The sequence below is a fragment of the Pteronotus mesoamericanus genome, unplaced genomic scaffold, assembly GCF_021234165.1.
Source record: "Pteronotus mesoamericanus isolate MK-2021 breed Mesoamerican mustached bat unplaced genomic scaffold, CSHL_Meso_final scaffold_45, whole genome shotgun sequence".
In the NCBI taxonomy this organism is placed as follows: domain Eukaryota; kingdom Metazoa; phylum Chordata; class Mammalia; order Chiroptera; family Mormoopidae; genus Pteronotus; species Pteronotus mesoamericanus.
The window spans coordinates 5,034,189-5,055,508 of NW_026555317.1; the positions used below are offsets into that span (position 1 = coordinate 5,034,189).

At 42.8% G+C, this 21,320-nt stretch overlaps 2 protein-coding genes across 2 annotated transcripts; one reads left to right on the top strand and one right to left on the bottom strand.

The window, feature by feature from the left end:
• Positions 1–1,829: 1,829 nt before the first annotated feature.
• On the top strand, positions 1,830–7,946 carry LOC129086801 (gastrokine-3-like). Its single transcript, XM_054593516.1, has 6 exons — positions 1,830–1,847; positions 3,068–3,121; positions 3,295–3,429; positions 5,074–5,181; positions 6,128–6,269; positions 7,852–7,946. The coding sequence occupies exons 1-6, from the start codon at positions 1,836–1,838 to the stop codon at positions 7,944–7,946; spliced, it is 546 nt and encodes a 181-aa protein (XP_054449491.1). The 5' UTR covers positions 1,830–1,835.
• Positions 7,947–13,306: 5,360 nt separating this feature from the next.
• On the bottom strand, positions 13,307–19,905 carry GKN2 (gastrokine 2). The gene is made up of 6 exons (XM_054593517.1): positions 19,894–19,905; positions 17,829–17,882; positions 17,259–17,396; positions 15,304–15,414; positions 14,514–14,670; positions 13,307–13,389 (listed from the first exon to the last, which is right to left on the bottom strand). Exons 1-6 carry the CDS (start codon positions 19,903–19,905, stop codon positions 13,307–13,309), a joined length of 555 nt encoding a protein of 184 aa, XP_054449492.1.
• Positions 19,906–21,320: the final 1,415 nt, after the last annotated feature.

Consider the following 21,320-nt stretch of genomic DNA (forward strand, 5'->3'; position numbering starts at 1 on the left):
ATGAAATGATATCTTATTGTAGTTTTAATTTGCATTTCCCTGATGATTAATGATGTTGAGTACATTTTCATATACCTATTGGCCATTTATATGTCTTTTTTTGGAAAAAAGGTCTATTCAGGCCCTTTGCCCAGTGTTTAACTGGGTCATTTGCCTTTTTTTTTATTGAGTTGTATGAGTTATTTACATATTAGCGAATATTTTCTGCCGTTCTGTGGGTCACCTTTTTAATTATTGATTGTTTCCTTTGCTATGCAGAAGCTCTTTAGCTTGATGTAGTGCCACTTGCTTATTTTGGCTTTTCTGCCTATGTTTTGGTGTCTCAGTCAAGAAATCATTGCCAAGATCAATGTTAAAGATCTCTTCCCCTATACTTTCTTTTAGGACTTTTGTAGTTTCAGGTCTTACTTTTAAGTCTTTGATCTGAATAGCCAAAGCAATCCTGAGAAATAAGAACAAAGCTGAAGGCATTATACAACTTGACTTCAAACTATATTACAAAGCTATGGTAACCAAAACAGTATGGTACTAGACACATAGACATGTGAAACAGAATACAGAGCTCAGATAACACACACACACACACACACACACACACACACACATTCAACTAATTTTTGACAAGGGTTCCAAGAGCACTCAATGGGAAAAGGATAATCTCTTCAATAGATGGTGTTGGGAAAACTGGATATTCATATGCAAAATAAAGAAAGACATTCTTTTAATATATTTTACTTATTCAGTCAGTAACTATTGAATGCAGGCTCTGTGCATTTTTTTTTTTCAAAGTACTGACAGTAATGGAGATATTAGCTGAATCTTGGGTGACCTGATAGTTGCCAAAGCCCATCTACTTCAGTCTTCCATTGCCAATTTACATTAAGCTCTGTAAGGACTGAGATATCTGTCTTTCCTCTTTGATCATTTCAGTACCTAAGCTCATCCATATATTTCATCTTCTCTCAGAAAAAAAAATTATCTATTTGGTTCTGGACTTTTGGACTTTGACCCAGATAGTTGGGTCACTACAAGTCAGGGTTTTGGAGGGGGAAAGATAATGTAGAAAAAGGCTTGAGTTAGTGCTTGACTCATCATAGAAAGGTTTTCTCATTGTCTCAGGAGCTCCAGGGCTGGTCAAATGGTCCTTTATGGAGAAAATCACCATGAAATGAAAGTTGGTGGAAGAAAACAAAACATAGAGTGAAAGCAAAACACTAGAATATTAGATAAGTTAACCAGAGGTGAATGTTTGAAGAGGTAAAATGAGGCCAGCTTGGTGGGTGGCCAGAAGACATTGAAAGACCTACCACATGATTTCGGGTATGGATGAAGAGCTAACCAGATTGCTTTTCAATCTAATCTTGTAATTCCAATCTGTTTCTTTTGGCTTCATGAAGTTTTTCTCAACCCTCCACTGTTAGTATAGAACTTCTCCGGAACTGAGAAGTTGAAAGGGTGAACTCACTGATTTTGTACCAGGACCATTTTGCGGGATCTAATTTTTGCAATTCTTACCTTAATCGTTAAGGTCATGGACATGCCAGCCCACAAAGACTTGTTCATTTGCCATGTTTGCTTTGGAACCAGTAGAGATACCGCAGTAAAGGGAAAATATTTAGAAGTAGTTAAAGAAAAGTGATAACTGTGATTACATAAATTTGCCTTTCCCCGGCCCCGCCACGCAAAGTATCTGGATTTTGGTTAACTACCAAGAGTCCTTTATTATGGCAATAATTGAAAGACCCAGGACTATATAAACCAGACTTAAAAAAATAAAGGGGACATTGCAAATTCTATTATGCATGCAGTTGCATGGGATCTGGGAGAGAGGCAGTATGAAACACCTTGTAAGTATATTTTCTTGTTTTGAATGCAGGTGATTATGTTTTCGGAGCCAAAATTGCCAGGGAGCAATTATTTTCCCCCACTATGGACTCTTCAAATTAAACCCAAGTAGAATTTCCAAATATTAATTTGACACATAACTTCTCTGGTGGCAAGGGTCTGTTCGGGAATATCTATATGAACTAATAACTAATTTAAAAGGTCAAGAATATTTGGGGGTTGAGTAGATATTCATATTTTAGGGTCCTCTCTTCATAGGCTTATCTTATTTAAAAATTGCAAATAAAAGAGAGTTTCAGATGCATTTGATATATGGCCCTAATTCTCAGAATAGTTTAATAAAATGCTATCAGCATCTCATGTATCTCCTTGCTTAATCTCATTTCATTATCATTATTGTTTATAGTGTAGTTGTTTTCTTCTCCTTTGAAGATGAACCTCACTTCTATGGTGTCATGGCATGTGGAATATTGCATAGGGTGTTGTGGGGATGGGGGAGAGGGAGGTTGCCTGTCAATTTTTGCTAATGTTTTAAGTGCGCTTGAGCTGAGTGATCCTCAAGTGGGGAAAGGCTCACTGTCATACTCTCTTATTCTAGCCTGTTCTTTCCCTACTAATTCTCTTTCACGTACTCCCTGATGCCTGAAATCCCCTCAACAGGCAAGGCAGGCCATTCCAAGAGAAAATGATTCACTGAAAATATCTGAAGAACTAATAATATTTGCATAAAATCTATTTCCAAATGAGGTGTAAATAGTGGTGCCTGGTCATTTATTCTCAGGCAAGGTGGAGAAGAGAAGGATAGCAGGTGCCAGAGGGGGCAGAGAGGGGTTCCCGATGGTTGGAAGAGAGAAAGGTACAGAAAAGGAAGGCTGAGAACCTGAATTATCACTTATTTTACAACTTGTCTTAAGATTGTCCTGCCCTGTGTGCAGAAAAAGTGGTTAGTAAGTTGCCTAATATTTGGCCCAGTGACTTAACAGTAGCTATAAAGAAAAAAAAAGTTCTTGAGTGAACAATAAAGCTTTACCTTCTGGGGGGCCAGCTCAATCCATAACAACCACACTGAACAGTTCTCCAATGCACACTGGGGCTCCAGAGGTACAAGAATCTACGAAGTCATTTTAAGAAGGCTCCAAATTTGGGGCCCTTTGAGTTCCAGGCTCTGGACTCATCTGGGACTAAGGTAGCGAGGGTGCATTGATATCTGTTTCCATTTCAGATTGTGTCTTCCATCCTTGTGGTCTTCCTTCTAACTCCACCTCTGGCCCTGACGGTGAGTGAGGGTGGAGTCATCCAACCTGTGTAGTCTTTTAGCAGAAATATTTCATAAGTGATAATCCAGGGTGACTTTTCTGAAGTTCCTGAGTGTCCTTTTAAACCTGCAAGATATGGGCAAAGCAGAAACTGGACTTTCAATTCTTCTCCTTGTTGCTTGGTTTTCTCCAGAACATCAGTGATAGCCATCCTCTGGATGGATCTGTTGGGACCCAGAGCATCCATGTCAATGCCTTCCGAGGTATGGTCAACATCCGAGACAACAATGTTTTGAGTGAATGGGATGGAATCTTGGACTACAAGAATGTAAGCTGTGGAACACATTCATTACAATGCCAAAGACAGCCTTGTCTCCTCCAAAAGTTAGCCTTATGCTTTGCCAGAGAGAAGAGGACATGGTCTATATTCGCCTTCTCTAGGTTTAGGCTTTCGATGGAAATACCTATTTCTGGGTAAGGGACTAGCTTTCCTCTAGTTATGTGACAGTTTTTTGAGCCAGCACCTGTAGGAGGGACTTCTATAGTATGTAGGGATCCCACATCCATTTGTGTTCCTGTGAGGTGTTAACTTCACATGGCTCCTGTAGGTCTCTGGAATAAGAGAACCATTTAAAGAACCCTACTTCTTATAACTGGTATGTACTATAAAACTTCTCTTGTCTTGAGCTCAGATTTTTATCAGTTTAATTACCAAGAAGAACGATTTACTTTCACTTTTAGGAATCTTGCCTTAACCTGCCTGCCTGTGTTAGACCTAGCAGGGAGATGCAGGATTGGAGAGCGAATGCCTATGTCCTTGGCCTGGTTCTCTGATGGAAAAACTCTATAATAAGAGACATCACTCAGCCTTGCTGTGCCTTGGCTTTCTCATCTGCAAAAGAGCATAAATAGCTGCCTTTTCTACCTGAAAGGACTCTGTGAGGATTAAATGAAGTAGGAGCCCACACTCTTCACTTTGACCCAGAGGACCCTCTGACATCCAGCCACTGCTGGGTAGAAGCCCCTCCATCTGCCTCCACACTGGGCATCTCTGGACAGACATCTCATATTCAGGCTTTGCCTCTGTTCCCACTTGTATCTCCTACTGTGCTCTCTTCCCCCAACACATTCTCCTTTGCTCTTCACCTAACATGCTCCTGACCTCCTCAAGGAGACATGTCCTGAATCCTCCTAAATGGCATGCAGTTTAGTGATTTCCAACTCTGTTTCATGCCATAGAAACATTTTTTTCAAACAATATATTCTGCAGAATTCTATTATATAGAACAAAAGAAGTCAGAACTGCTCTGGCGAGAGGAGGGAGATTCAGGTAAAGCAACCTTGGGCTCAGCTGAACAGAACTGGAGGACCACTTTTCTGATCCAAAGCTGAAAGAGGCTAAATGACAAGCTCAGGGCAATGTGGAGGAACAGTTGGTGGCAGGCACAGGCCTAGAATCCGGGTCTAGAGGGTATGACCCAAAGATCCTGATCAGCCCGGACATTTGGAGAACATTGTGTAACGTAGAAGCTGTGTTCGCGAGCAGTAGTGTCTCAGCTCCTCCTCTCATCGTCAGGACAACCCTGTCGGGGGAGGCCTATGGTTTCTTCTTTACAGATAGGGAGGCTGAGGGCCATGAAGAGAGCTGCTAAGTGCGAGAATAGGACCTTAAAGTCAGCTTTGCTACCAGGCCTGGCTCCAGTGCCACCCGTCTGTGGGTGACGTATAGAGGGCCCTGGGGGCTTCCTTCCCGGGCCTGCAGCCGTGACAGGGCCGCAAGCCCCCGGAAGCCGCAGGATCTCTGTGCGGTGCTAGTCCCGCTGCTGCCCCCACTCCAGCACTAGGGCTGCACACCCCTGGGGCGCTCCACATCACCCTTTAAAGGACAGCTATGTGCCAGCGCTGATGGCGAGTAGGAGCCCGCAGATACTGTGACTAAATGAATGACATGGCTCTGCTGTGTTGCTTTAAGGCCCTCTTGGTGGCTAAGCTGTATGGCAAGATGGCTTGTGTCTTGGCCAAGATGGACCAAGCTGCCTTTCCAACTTTGGATGACATTAGGAAGGCCCTGGACCACCAGGTAAGTGAGACTAGGAGGGGACTGTGGTCTGGTGTTTTCCACCTCTGCATCCCAGCCTCCTAGGGCTATTGTACACACACGGGGGAACTCAGTTCATGCTTGTGCTTAATGCCCATGAAATCCTACTGTTGTGCAAAGGGCCCCAAGTCCAGTTCATGGCCCATTTAAGTCCAATCATAATTGGATCAATAAAAATTCCATGTGATGACAAAATTTTGACGTATTCCAAAAGGGTGTGAGCTACATGTTAGTGAATAGAAATTGTTGACTATAGGTATTAGAGTGAACTAATAGAGTGTTCATATCCCCATGCCTTCTCTCCTCCCCTGCACACTCCTCCCTAACCACATACATACATACCATCTTTAGATGAAAGTAAGCCCTGGCCTGCTGAAACTCTCTTCGTTCAGCCTCTTAAATGACAAGGGTAGTCAAATAAATTAAAAACCAGCGTGAAATCCTTGCCAAGTCATTGAAACATGCTGTCATTTCCTTTAGTAACCTGCCCAGATCACCTGAACAGCACTAATGTCCATGGCAGGAGAGGCACTGAAAGTGAGGGGGAAATGCACTTTGGGTCACATTAAAAAAGTGGTGGAAAGTATTCGGCTAATCTGATTTATAAAAAGTAACAAATAATTTTTAAGCTATTCTATATTATCATCACAGATGAGAAAAGCATTGGCAGTTGTCAAATTGAGAAATTAAGAGTTAAAGGAACACGAACTCAGTCACAGACTCCCTCATAGATTTTTCTGGAGTAATGTTGCCACCTTGTGGCCAAATAGAATATTACAGCTAGAGGCAAAGCATATGGGCAAGTTTGGGTTATAGCTATTTTGGTAAAATGAATCGACTGCGTGCTTAAATACATTTCTTGTCTCTTTTTCCTTGCTCCTCCACCTCTGTATGCTGTCTCACTATTTCCAAATGCCACCTCTCCCAGGATTTAAAGCATTACCCACCCACTCACGGCCTCACCTACACTGTCCTACCCAGCCGGGTCAAGAACTTAGCGCAGTATGGAATGGTCATCAAAGACCTGTGTCGAGAGGTCCCTACCTACTTTGCCCAGCAGCAAAAAGAGGGTATGTTAATAACTAGGCCCCCAAGACCATTGGTGAGACAAAAGGTGCAATACAATTTTTAGGTCATGGCAATTTCTAATGACAGTTTTCAGGTCTATTCCTTGTCTTTGCTACTGGGTATAAAAAATAATGTGGCCTGAAATATATTTCCCCTAGTGGCAGAGGTGGTCTCCTGACATTAGGGCTCGTTGAGAACAGGGAGCAGAGGTAACTTAGCTTTACCAGATGGCTGAGGATAGTCACATCATCGGTGGGATTTGGCAGTTGGTGGATACTGTCACCTGACCCAAAGCTTCTTCACCTCCTGCCCGAACGATGCAGTGCCTGGTGTCCCACCGTTACAGGTCCATTGCTTTGGGGTTCTCAGTCCTTCCATTTCTCAGGCTTCCCAGAGTTTGGAAAGCAGGGCCCTAATAGTTACAGACTGCGCTGGGGAAGGAATACCCCAGCAGCTGGCACCCCTGCTGGCGGGGGGGATATAGTGAGGACCAGTGGTGGCCAGCTTGGAAAGCTACCAGATGAGATTTCAAAAGGACCTTCTATTCCGGATATAGTCAGTAATCTCTTCCCATTAGGCTATTGCCAGTCATTTACATCTTAGGGTAAATTAACCCAATGAACATGACTTCTTAACAAGAGGATCCAGCAGGAAAATGAGGAGAACTTGAGGGGCTGGGGGTTAAGGACGATGATTAAAGGTCAGTAAAAGAAACGGAAAGAGGGGGTATGGGGCCAGCTGTTGCAGCTGAGGGGAGCGCTCCCTTTTTAGTCCCACAGCCTCTTGCTAGTAAAGCTCTTCTGAGCACCATACCTGACTTAGGTGCGAGTCATAATATGAGGCCTGTTCAGAAAGTGTCCAGCCATGTACTATGAAAAATAGACATGTATTGAAGAAGATAATGAAATTCAAGAAACATTGTACATAGGACAATGACACTTCAGTCCTCTTCAAAGTAGGCACCTTGGGACCTCACACAGTTCTCCGAATCACCATCAGCTGCCCCATCATATTTTCCAGAATCTCATTGATGGTCTGAAATTTATTCCCTTTCATAGGTAGTTTTAGTTTTGGGAAAAGCCAGAATTCACAGGGCACCAAATCTGGGATGTAGGGGAACTGAGTCACCTGGGTGACTATGTTTTGCCAAAAACCTCGGCACAAGACTTGATACATCAACAGGTGTGTTGTCTGATGAAGCTGCCAATCACCCGTAGCCCATAGATGTGGCCTTCTGAATCATCTGAATAGTTTCCACAGAGGGATGTTCAAACTAATGCAAAATTTGATGCACATCCATTACTTTACTTGCTCAATCATCTTGCATGCGATGCTCACACAGTACACATGATCCCTCAATGGCATCTACCGCCCCCACTGACTAGTACAGTGATCATTATTCACACATGTGCATTCTAGTCCACTTTCCTTGGCTGCCAGGTTACATCAGTGTTGTGCAAAACATTCTTGTTATATTAACAGTGGCTGGGCTTCTTCTGGACAGACCTTGTATATCCACTCTACCTCTGAGTCTTAAAGTGATTAAGTAATTATTTTGTAAAATGCTTCTCTTTCTTCTTAAAGGTGCTGCACTGGCAATTGACCCCGATTCATGTTTTGAAGTCCAACTCCTGTCCTTTATGGGGCTCTCCATTTGTGGCGAGGTTCCTGGGCTCTGAGCCTCCATGTCGGCCATGTGGAGAATGGACCGGCCTGGTGGGGCGACCGGCCTGAACCCAGCACGTAGGGCCTCAGCACTCTCCCTCTGCCAACGAAAAGCACTTTGTTCCCACCTTCTTCCTTTCAACCAAAGATCCAGCCTTGCAATCTGGAAAATTGGGTACAATTTCTCCTTCTGGGTTAGAACAATAAAGTTTCTTGCCTTACCGGTTTAGCAGATGATAACCTAGCCCTCCCTGCCTTCACTGGCCTCCCTGGAGTTACTGAGTTACGGGCATTTCTATCCACGTGCAGTCCACAAAACTGCACACCTGCACCGTGGGAAAGAGGAGGTGCCTCTCCTAGAACGTGCCTCTCTAAGAGCCGCTCTTTGGGGTGTCCCTTAAAGAGTCCCTTGAGAATTTTGGCAATAAATAACAAAAAGACACTAGCCACAGACAAACTGTCAGGTATGAGGCCACATCACTGTCTCCTGCAAATTGATGCTGAGATTCTATGAAAGCCTATTCACCATGGGGACCCAGCTTGTACCATGAAAACCCCTGAGGGAGATCCAGGTGAAATTAGGTCCCCCAGACCTCCCTTTGGAATTGCTCCAAACCCCCTAGTGGTGACTCACAGGCATTTCTCTCTGTTACAAATGAATAAGGGGCCTGGTCTCTTAGCACTGGTTCTTTAACTGTCTATTACTGTAGCTGAGAGGAACAGAGACAGCTCCACCCACACCCCACAGAACATCCTTGGCTCCCTTTACCTTAGAAATGGGAATAAATAGAGGAAGGAATATTGGAGATACAAATACAGATGTCCACAGAGGTTATGTTGGAGTTTGGAGCACTTTAAACAGGGTGGGACTGGGATGGGGCTGGGAGGAGGGAGTGCTAAAGAGTGCGTTGGCTGGAGCAGGAGAACTCTGGCTGATCTCAGCACCAATGTGCAGGGGACAGAGCTGAGCGCCAGCTCTGTGAAGTCACGACATGGTGTGCCTACCTGTAGTCATGAATGAAAAGGCAATTGCAGGGGAAGGTCCAAGATAAACCTCTAGGCTTCACTAGAGGTTAAGAGGTTCAGAACTTATGGATTTGGTTCCATGTGGCTTGTTGAGGTTAAGGAAGGTGGAGACATGTGAGAGGCCAAGCTTTAGTCAATTGGAGACACTGAGAGGACCTCAAAGTAGGGTCTAGCCTCAAGGCCTGGCCCAGTGAGTCCCCAGAGTTAAGTCACCATGGCGGTCAGTCCACCCAAACCTGTAGACACCTTGTCCCTGACAGCCAGCCTCCGCCTTCATTCCACCTCCAGGAACCTGTCCCTGTCTTATCCCATGTGCCTGAGTCCCTGTTATACCTGCCTGGACCCCTGCTCCCGAGCCCTCTGCAACACTGTGAGGACTAGCCTACTGACTGCTCTTATGCCAAATGCCAACCCCTCCAACACCATCCCAGACGTCGGATCTTACGCTCTTCCTGAATTTCCCATTACCTTCAGGTTCCACTTGACTATTGTAATGTACCTGTTACTTCCGGAAGGTTTCAAGGCCCCGAATGCGCCCATCACATTTGTCTCCATGTTACCATCCTTGCAGATACTCAGCTAGCGAGGCTACATTTCTCCCAGAAACTCGGGGTTCAAGGCCTGTTGCCCTCCTGTGCAGCATCACTCTTGGCTGTCACTAACGTGGCTACAATAGCTCTGTCCTGAGAAACAGCAAGCCCTCTAGACCTTATAGGGCTTATCAAGGTAGATTTTAGTCCTTCAGGTTACAAGTTCAATTATTATTTTATTAAGACTCTCCCATGCACACACTAAGATTTATGTCTTTTACAAGTTGGAATTGGGAGGGCAAAATTCAAAAATTCCATAGATTGGGTGGCTTATAAATAATAAACATTTATTTCTCATAGTTCTGGAGGCTGGAAAGTCCAGATCAAGGTACTAGCAGGTTCTGTGTCTGTGAGAGTTCTCTGTCTGGTTCAAAGATGGCCATCTGCTCTTTTCGTCCTTCTCTCTGTCCCCACCCATGGTAGAAGTCACAGGGGAACTCTCTGGGGACTTTAAAGGGAGACACAAACATTGAGTCTATAGAACCACCCTACTGATGACCACTGTTAATGTTTATCTAATCCAGCACTCAGTCAAGTTACCATATTTGAGTATCAGTCCAGGGGCCCTGATCCTGACCCAGACATAGTCCATGTGTCTCAAGGCTACCAACCTTCTGTTTAAAATACGGTCACACTAACATTAATGACTAACTGTGCCCTCCACCTGTGACTGAAGAACCCAGCTTCTTGCTAAAGTCCATTGGACTAATCTTTAAGTTGCCCTGGGAGTGCCTAGAGGTGGCGAAGAATTTGACCATTGATATTTCAAGAAGGACATTTTTTCCTTTTCTTTTCTTTTTTTCCTCTCCTGGGGCAGCTGCTGTCATTGAACCTCTGCCAAAACTGCCAATGCTGCCTCTTCCGATGGGGAGAAGGGGGCTGGGAACCCAGAGCTGAGCCATCTCTACTGCCCACTGCCCCGCAGGCGCTGCCATTGTGGCCACTGATTAGGGAGCCTCCGGGGTCATAGGAGCACCGCCTTCTGGACTCAGTGCAGAAATAGGGAGTGTGTTGTTCCCCATGCTTTTGTGTCAGTTGTTCACATTGCAGCCACACATGCTCCGGTTTCTTAGAGAAGCTGTGGCGAAAAAAGGCTTTTCTCTTTTGTACCTTCTGTTTCTCTTCACAGTCCCAACCTGCCACCCTGAGGCCTCAAGCATGTGCCCACTGGGACGTGAACTGGGCGCTGCCCTTTCCAGCCAGGATTTGGTGCTGTGATAAATTAGTTTCTCAAATTTCCTGAGGTTTGTCCTTATTCTCCTGCAAACATGCACCCCGAGGGATCACCAGAGGCCTTTGTCATGTCTACATCCCAGCTGGGAAGCACATAAAACCCTCCCTCCAAGAAATCTTTGAGATTCTTGCAAAACTTCCACCCTACCTCAAGAGACCCTTTGCAGAGAGAGGAGATCCAAGGCAGAGGTCAAGTTCCATGGCCTCTGAGCTCAAAGAATGGCATTCCACTGACAGACTTCCCTTCAGGGGGAAATTCGTGTTCCCTTCCCTACTCCCTTCCACCCCAGATGTTCACACTCCTTACTCTTCCTTATCGCTCCTGCTTCTCTGCAGCCTCAGAGAAGAACCACTGGCCCTGAGCCTCAGGTTTGTGGGGGTTGGTGAGCTTGATCACAGCTCAGGGCAGTAGCTGCCCATTGTCTTTTCTCTAGCTCCCTGCACACCTGTCCTACGTTTCCCAAGGATCAGGAGCTCCGTTCTATATCCTGCCTGGAATGCCCTGCCTTCTGCCTGGGCAGAAAAACTGTGGGGGAGGAGAAACCACCCCCACAGTTTACATCTATCTTGGTAATTATTTCTATAGAGCCTTTTCATTGGCCTGTCGGTTTTGGTGGTGCTTTTATTCAGGCTACCCCCCCACCCACGCCCCCGCAGCCCTCTCCCTCACCCAGGCTGTCCCCCCAGCCGTGTTCCTTCAGCAGAGCTGCCACTGTCTGTGAGCCTATATTCCCCACAGCACTGGGCCCTCTGGCCTGCCTCCAAGCCCTATGCAAGTGGAGCATGAGCCTTTCAGAACTGCTGTGGACTGCCTACAGCAAAGGCCAACTTGTGATGTTTCCTGAGACTACCACATGCGCCTGGTCCCCTCTCCCAGCTGCTCCTAACAGGTATTCAGTATGATACCAGCACTGAGCAGGGTTAACTGACTTAAAGAAAGGAGAAAGGAGAACTCTAAGTTTTGTTTTTAAAATGAGGCTCTCATTATAAAAATCAATGAGGATAACACATCTCTGAACTGTAGCTTCAAAAAGGGAGTTGCCAACTCATACCCCTTCTTCCCACCCCCGGCCCCCATCCCCTCCATTCCTGGCCACGGGAGTAAGAATATGCTCCCAAGTGATTCTATGAGGGTCCTTTCCAAGTTTTTAAACTTGAAATTCAAACAGGAGGAGTCCCTCTCTGTCTGAGGATGATGCTGGGGAGATGGGGACTTTGGGGCTGACAGCGGTGTTGGACTCTGCCCTCATGGAGAAAGCCAGCATAAGATACCGAGGCTGACACGGAAAGAGAAAGAGAGTGGAGACAGAGGGAAAAAGAGTCTGGCCACCTCACAATACCTAGTTCTAGACAGCCAAGGCCAGAATATCCCTCCTTCTATGGTAAGCTCAAACATCACATTCCACTCCAATTAGACCTGGATTCCATCACTTGCAAACACCCAGATCCCAGGTAGTACATGCTACTATTCATTTGGCAGTTTATTCTACACTCTTTTACTATTATTACAAATGCTTTTATACAAATGTATCCCTTCCCAAACAAGAAAATAACTTTCTTGACCATGGCAGTTTTGCCTTGGGCCTCTTCCTCTAGCAAACTTATCCCAGTCCTGAGCCATGGTGAGTGCTTTAAATATATTCAGTAATGGTTATTAAACAGTACAGTGTTAGGAATAGGAGCAGTCAATGACAGATAGTTCTTGTTAAATACTTCTTTCTTTTTCCCCTGAACTTGTACCCAGTTGATTCATCAACATGAGAACCAGCTATATGATCTGGAAATTTGTTCATATTATGCAATTTCTTTGAAATAGTGGAAATTGCTTCCCTTCTATATATGGAGTTGGCATTTCTAATTAGGTTCTCACTTCTGCTAAGATTTTCAATAAGGTTCATCTTTTTTTGAGTGATGGGTATTCCAACCTCCTCCTCTCGCTCTGGGACAAAGTACTTCATGATAGTGTTTGTTAAGGTTGAGTTTACTGCTTTGATGAGCTAAAAGTCATGCAAATGGGCCTCAAAACTTGATGCTTTGTCAGAGGGGTAGTTTCCTTCTCCTGAGCAGTCAAATTGTTTTCTAAGGGCACCCAAATCCGCACCCCTCGCTAGGTAGAGGCCAGTGCTGCCCGAGCCCATGCTCCACCCTGGCCACCCAGGGTGTTGGACAAACAAATGGGCCACTGGTCAGTGAGCAACAGTCACTGGGTACAAGTCTGATGGAGACTTGTACTCACTGACTGGCCTGCCTGTGACCCAACCATATTATCCGGAAATTTTCACACTTTAGGTACTTCACTTGAAATCCTGGCAATTTCTTTTCTTCTATATATTGACATAAACATCTCTTGACATCCCTTTGCCATTTACAAGAATTCAAACACTCAGATATCTGTAAAAGTAGCATTTATGTTTTACTACTGAGTCTCAAAATTAGTTGGGGCATTAGGAAAGAATTTAATTTTACTGCTGAGTAGAAACCAAAGGATGTGTTTCTTTGAAAAGATGCAACCAGTGGGCTAATGCTTAAACATGAACGTCTGCGCAGATGGAAATCCCAAAGATGCCCAGGAGCCCAGCCTTTGCACAGCCTTGAGCACCGATGTTATCTGGAGAGGGGAACATTTTTGAAGAAAAATCATTAAGAAATACATTATTAGAATGCAGCAAACCAATCCCTTTTTGTAAAAATGTCTTGACTAGAAGTTGTCCATGTAATTTCATGTTACCCAAGATTTTAGCTATACTTGCATTGCAAAGGATAGTAATATACTAACTTAAATAGACTGACAATTCCAAGAAGTGCTGTCTGGCTCAATTCAATTGATGTTATACATTAATGTCATTCCTATGAGTCTTTACTTATAAATACTAATGACCTTTCAAAAAGAAAAATGTCTTAACTAGTTGTTTTTTCTGGGCAGTGCAAATGTATTGAATGTTATTTGTTTCTTCTTTATCCACGTTCCACTACCCCGGGGAACTTCTGTTGTTGTTACGATCAACATCCGTGGCCCAGCCTCCCTTTCACTCTGGCCTTTATTCTGTATTTGGAAACCTTGTGTAAAAATACAGTAATGACTGCAGTGACCCATGGTACCTGGATGACTCAGGGCTTTTGTTCCCCATCAGTGCACTTTACCTGCTTTTTCTTGGACCAGCTTGATCCTAGATTCTGAGAATATTACTTTTTTGAGAAATAATTGGCAAATATATCTGTATATATTTTAAGTGTACATTGTGATGATTTTATATACATACACATTGTAGAATGATCACCAAGATCAAGACAACACAGCTATCATGTCACATAGTTAAAATAGGTAACTCTGTTATGCATGTGTGGTAAGAATGCTTAAGATTACTCTCAGCAACTTGCAAGTATACAATACCATGTTATTAACTACAGTCACCTTGTACGCCATGTATAGTACATTAGAGAATCCAATAGATTTTCCTTTACACCCAGGAATCTATTTTTATTCCATCGTCTGTGTTAATGGATCAGCTTTTCCACCAGACCATGTGTTCCTTGTGGGCAGTTTTCTTCATTTCTGTATCTCTCCTAACATTTAGCACAATTTCCACATGTGGTTGGGATTTAATTCCCAAAGTAGGCCAAATTGAGTCATGTTTTATACTTATTTGTATTTCACCCAACACCTAGCAGAGTGTTAAGCACATTAGAGTTTTCAGAAAATATTTGGTGAAGGAATAATTCATTGGTACTCACGTGTCTTTTCAATTACTTCTCCCTTATACAAAGGGATATGTTTGCAGAGCTGCTCAATGGGTGACCCAAACAGAAACCATTTCACGTCTGTGATCAGAGACTGCAGTGGGTTGTACTTGACCCAGGTATATTTGTTGGAGAACATGGTTTTCAGAGCCTAGATCAGTATAATAGAGTGGGATTGGGTAAAAATAAGTTGATGTAATCTGGTATACCTTATTCTAACTGGTGAGTTTTTCTCTTTCAGATTACTAAGTAGAAGGTAGTCAGGGATCTCTAGATATCACCTCTTCTCTGACCACTTGGTCTTCAGAGAAGCCTCATTATTACCAATATTATTCTGCCGGTGACAATGAAACATGAAGAGGGTGATTCCTGTGCCAAAGGTGGCACAAATGGGAAGCTGCAGAGGGAGAACTGCACCCCAGGTTTCTAGCTTCATGTAGTGTTTGTTTTTTCTTGCTAGACTATATTGTTTCTCTGCACCTTGTATCATTGAATATCATAACTCCACTTCTTTTTTTGCCATCCACTACTTCTTAGAGCCCTGCTCTGAGAAAAGAACTTGGGCAGCCTTTTCTACAGAAACACTGGAATTTATTATAAGGTCTTGTATTTGGGGTTGTATGGTGGAAATCAAGGTAAGAGATATACTCTGGCAACAAAAACAATAAACATGAAAACACCCTAATAAGTGGGGAGCAATAAGGTATGATATTATGATCCCTTTACCCTCTTCATCTCTCCATAGTCACCAGTATTCCTTGGCTCAATAACAGGAAATACTTACCTGCCTTTCGTAGATGTACCGTTTGAGTTGGTCCAGGGCAGGGATAGCTTCATGGTTCATCTTCAGGATGTAGCAGGCTCTTCGGGAGAGCATCCTGGATGCAATGTAGCCCTGAGGCAGCAAGAGTACAGTTACTGCCCCTCCCAACCACCTGGGTTCTGAAGTTGGTGAGAATGACATATGAACCTTGGGAAAGCCTTGGGCATGCACAGTGAGTGCATGTCACTCTTTTTCAATATGCAATCAATCCTGCCCACTTGGCTTCTTTGACATAGTATTTCTACTTCTTCACTTGTCATCGCTATCTCTGAAGTTGTGAAAACCCAGGATTTGTGCCCTACTTTTCGTGTCATGGAAGTAGGACCTGCAGTTTATGATTTGAAAGATTGAGAAGCAGAGCTCCCTATCTCTTTCTATTTATTTTGGCCAGCCTCTTCCTGGATTTGGAGTATACATAAGATTCTTTAGAGCTGTGCTTTCCAATGTGTTAGTTACTAGCCACATATAGCTCTTTAAATTTAAAATCAAAACCAATATGATTGAAAATGTACTTCCTCTGTCACATTTTTCAAGGGCTCAATGGCCACAAGTGGATAGCTGCTTCCCCATTGGAAAATGCAGATGTTGATCATTTCCATCACTGCAGAAAGTTCCATTGGACACTGCTGCTTTAGAAACTCTCCTTATCTTACCTACACCTATCCTCCTTACCGCCCCCCCGGCCCGGCACATGCTTCATATATTCTTCCCTCTTCTACCATCTTCTCTCCATCTTTTTCCCCAACTCTAACATAAGCTAGGTGGGTAGGGATGGGTTGGAGAAAGTTAGAATTGGAAGAGCAAGGGAGGATGAGGACCATGGAGCTAGAAGGAACCTTAGGCCACCTAATCCTCAGCTAGGGTGGAACTCTTCTGGGTTCCAAATAATTATACATCCTGTAAGACTGTGGAATGTAAACCCTTCCACTTCCTATTTTTCACTTCTCACAAATTGCCAGTTCCCAAAATTCAAAAATAGACAGAGACCAAGCATGACGATAGTGGAAGAGGCTTAAACCAAATCGTCACCACTCCATTTTTTAAAACACTTTTAGGATTTCCTTGGCATCTGCTTAAAAACAATTTCAGTACAACTTCTTTTTAAACTGTATATTTTTTTTGAAGACCCTACACTCTCAAATGTGTCCCAGAATTATCAATACCAATGGGAGGAAGTGTGTGAGGATGTTTCTACAAGAATAGAAGGAGAAAAGCATGTTCAGACATCCAGTGAGATGAATGACAACCCACCTCTATCCACTGGGCACAGCTAGAAACAAACCCACAGTGTTGGTGCAACAAATGGAAAATAGACAAAGGAAGACATGGATAATGGACAGAATAAGTTTTCTGAGTAGGTTTCTGAGACTTCCTGTTAATAACAACAACTAAAACTTGGAAATGGTTTGGTGTTTTTAATTAACATACTTTCCCTCTTACAGAAAAAGCATGATTTACTGCGTAACCTACATACATAGTTAAAAATATGTATAGTTATTCTGGATTTCTGACTATTTGTGACTGTTTTCATGATTGTTCTTTTCCTGCATAATATTTTGTGTTAGAAACCCTAATTCATTCTTATTTGTTTGACAAACATTTTTGAGAATCTGTGAGCCAGGCATTGTTTTGGGCTTTGGTCACTCTTTCTGAGCCTGTAGTGAGACAATATCATCACAGTCACAATTTCCACCTGAAAATGTCAAGTAAACATGTGTTCCTATCATGTCTTTTTCTTAGAAATGATTTTGTTTTTGTTAATCAATAGGTTGATTATTTGAAAGGAAAGGCAGATGTAAGGAAATTCTGATGGAATTGCAGGATACATTTTAGAATTCAAATGTGTCCAAAATGCTTGCCCCTCCACCCTTTAGAAACCCAGTCTTGAAGAATATAAAAATACCCTCACTGCTTACATGTTTATAGTCAAAAACCGTGGTAGAGGAGCACGATCCTGCATGGACGTTAACAATGGCAACATTTTTTTCATTGTCAATTGTTACTGTCTCCTGAGTATTGCCACCGTTGTTGTTTGGGCTGATGATATTATAAACCTAGATTGACAACAAAGACATAATGGTTTTTCCATAAACCCTATGCATTTGAAAGGATCCCTCCCAGCAAAATAAAGCCTTCCACCTTCTATGAACAAGAAACTGAAGCCTAAAACCTCTCCACTGCAATCCCAGACCAAAACTGCATGTTAAAATAAGAATGAAAAACTCTTTCCCATAGTTGACTATATATTATATGGGAGAAACAATGACATCACAGGAAAAATGAGATTTGTCACATTTTAAAGTAATTGTTTACATTTTTTAAGGTATTGCATTTGGAAAGAAATAATCTCATTGTTTCTATTATTGGTTATTTCTGGGATTTTATCCCCAAAACATGGACTCTCAACTGTCCTTCAAATTATCTTGTGTCTTCATTTTCCTCTCCCAACATCTCCAAGCTATAAAGTTCATGATAAATCAACTCACCTCAAATCCATAAGATTGTGTTCCAAAGGTGGCTAGCACCACCAGACATAACACCTGAAAAACAGACCAGCCACCTCAATTCCCTATACAGTAATCATTGAAGATAGAGGCATGAGGGGACACTGCACAAGACAAGCATAAATATCTCAGAAAATGTACACCTAGAGACACTGGTGTGTGGTCATGGACGGTCAACAGTCCATTTCCAAAGTATAAAACACACACACATTCACTCATTTGGCAGGTATTTATTGAGTTCATGCTGTTACCAGACACAAGGTTCTACCTCTGTCACCCAATTCTGAGACCTTTCCAACATCAAAAACTTATATGTAGCATGTGTTCTTATGCCAGGAAGAATTGAGGCAGGTAAGAAGTAAGAAATGACTGATTTTGCTATGGGGCATACCCGGGTGTGATTCATTCTGGTTTTGGATTACAAGAAGTCAATTTGTGCCTTCTGGTTTAAAAAAAGGCGGGGTGGCGGGGGGTAAAGCAGATTAAAGGTAGATTCATGGACAATGGATACAATGGATTTCTAAGGGAAACTATGAAAATAAGATGTTTGGGGACATGATTAACTTTTGAGGCTGACATTAAGGAAAAACCTCCTTACTCTCCTAAAACTTGTGCGTTAATGTTACCATCAGACAAATGTTAGGCCACAAAACTGGCACCGAGGCAGTTCCGATATTTTGCTGTAGTTGTATAAAAGTCAAATGAAATACCTGATCCTGGCTTTGCACAGTCTCTTCGGACATCACAGTGTACTGCCCTATTATTGAAAATTGCAGCTGGAGGGAGTCTGCTGGAAGGCAGGTATTTTTAAGAACTGTCAGTGGGACTTTACGATTGCCCTTTTTATATTGCCAAACACATTGCTCTCTTGATGACTGGCGGTGGGGCGGGGGGCGTCTAGCAAAGACCTGTATGCAGATATCCCACCTGCTTCCTTGTGTGGGGTCACATCTCTGGCTCTAGGTGGTTCCAGTAACCTCTGACACTCCCAAGCTATTCTATTAATGGGTTTAATACAGGGGCATGAACAGGTAGCTGGAGGTCTGACCACCTTAGTGGTATGATTGGAGAGAGTTCAGGAAATAGCTCCTGCCTCCAAATAACCACCTACCCAACACTGTGATTAATATACCACAGTTATAAGTTTGTGCTTCAGGTTAGGTCTCTTCTTAGAAAATCAAGAGACTCCTGGAAGAGGAAACCCTTTAATCTGACAGTCTTTAGCACCTTAAGGGGAGGTACTAATCATTCTGCTTCCTCCCTCAGCTTCTGAATGAGAATAAGGGATAGAGACTAGGGGAAGGAGTTCTGATATAGATCAGAACACAGTCCAGTCACCCGTGGAGCACAGCAGTGAGGAGCTATGGGAGAAAGTGGAGCTGCGGCTGGGGTCAGTTGGAGGAGTAGGAGTGGGCATGACAGAGAAGGTTTGTCATGATTTCTCCTGTAAGTGGGGCGTATGGTGGGTAAATTTCAAGGCTAAATTCCAAATTCATTGTCTTGGGAAAATCACATTCTTCCATACCTCAGTCTTTTCATCTGTAAAACGGGGTAATACTACTCAACTCCTAGAGTTGTTGAAGTGAATCGATGAAATTATTCATGTGAAATGTTTAGCATAAGGCCTAGTATACATTTAGGAAATGATTGCTGCTATTATTACTATTGTTAATATTACTGATATTATTATTTTTAAGTTGCCACTTCTCTTTTAGATAGTAAATGCAGCTATCCTAAAATATCTATATTCCCTCTAAAGCTCCTAATAAGAATTATTATTAAATATCTTCCAAATGAAAATTCTCTAGATATTTCCAGCATTTTTTCTCTGTTTTTTAGTAAACATCTCAAAAATAGACAATAGACAAATAAACATTCCACTTAATATTCAACACTACTCCTGACGAAGACATCATTAATTCAATCACAGAAGCTTGGAAGCATGCACAGTGTTTGTCTAAGAACCCTGAAATCCAAGACACATTGGCTATGAACACTCTGCAGGCCACCACCACAAGAGTATAAAGAAGCATAAGCAAATACTTACAAGGATTTTCATTTTGTCTGAAGAGAAAAGGTGCTGGAGCAAGTAAGGCTGCCTGGAGCAGCTTCTACCCTTTATATTGGCTTTAAGGTGTGGAAATCTCTTTCCAAACCGATCACTTTGAAAAAAGCTGTCATATCTGGCACACCCTAGGAAATTCCTTTATCGGGACTGAGACCCAACCACATAATCTGATATCAATGAAGTTCATTAGTCAGTAATGAAAATTCACTACTTGGTCACTCTGTAAATATTCCCTGCTTATCTGCTCTACATTGCACTTGAGAGTTCAATTTCCACCCTTTAAAAACATTGCAAGATGCTTGTTTTACACAAACATGTCACAGACACATAAGGGCATATTCTTAATATTGCCTCCAATGGTAAAGTCCTCCCTTAAGACCTAAGTTGGGCCCTACTCAGGGTCTTTTTGTCCCTACTCTGCTTGTTGAATTCCTCCACCTAAGGAATGGACATGAGGCTAGAAGCGAAGATAGTGGTTGGGGGGAGCCTGTTTTGAGAACAACCAACCTTGTGACTTTATTTCTCCTTCCCTTTAGAGTTGGTTCCAATTTCCAGAGATTTGTGAGGAATAAGGCTCAGAGAGTTCTCTACCCAATTACCAGAGTTAACCATATTTTTACATTAAGCTTTGTCCCAAACACTGTGAAAACTGTGATTTATAGATCTCTAGTTATCTTGAGGGGCATTGAGAAGTTCTCAGATTTTAAAAAAAGGCAATAAAGTTTAATTTGTGTAACTTTTATAATGTCACAATCAGAAAAGTCTAGTTAGTGTTAGGGTGGGATCATGAACTCAGATGGTGGGGAAATACAAAAACAAACAAGAAATTGCAAAAGTGTTAAATACTGTGAATCACTACAGTAGACAAAGAAATAACATATGTGACATCTTTGATCTACAACTACAGTGACATCTGGGCAATTTGGGCGCTACCTAGTTCGTTGGAATTTTGCAATGCAGACTGTTCAGCTGGGGTGGACATAAAATATGCTTTTTTTTCTTCCTTTTATTTTAAGCTTTATGAGATAGCAGCAGCAAGGATTGCAGTTTTGTGGTATGTCTGCCACTTTTCTCCCATATCTGACTCCAAAACCCCCCAAAAGCAAGTCGGCTCCCACACCTATAGGCATGAGGGCAGACAGAGGTATTACCCCTGCCCTCTACTTTGTCTCCGGCCTGCTTGCCTGTAGGAGTTTTGAGTCTATAGGCTTCCTAATGATAATAGTTAGCATTTATGAAACACTTGATATGTTCTAGCACTTTCTAAGCACTTTAAATATATTGATTCATTTGATCCTCGTAACAACCCTCTAAGTTACTATCTATCCATGTTCCATTTTTTGATAGGAAAACTAAGGAACAGGTAAGTTAAAAGTAACTCCTCAGCATTACACAGCTCTAGGGGC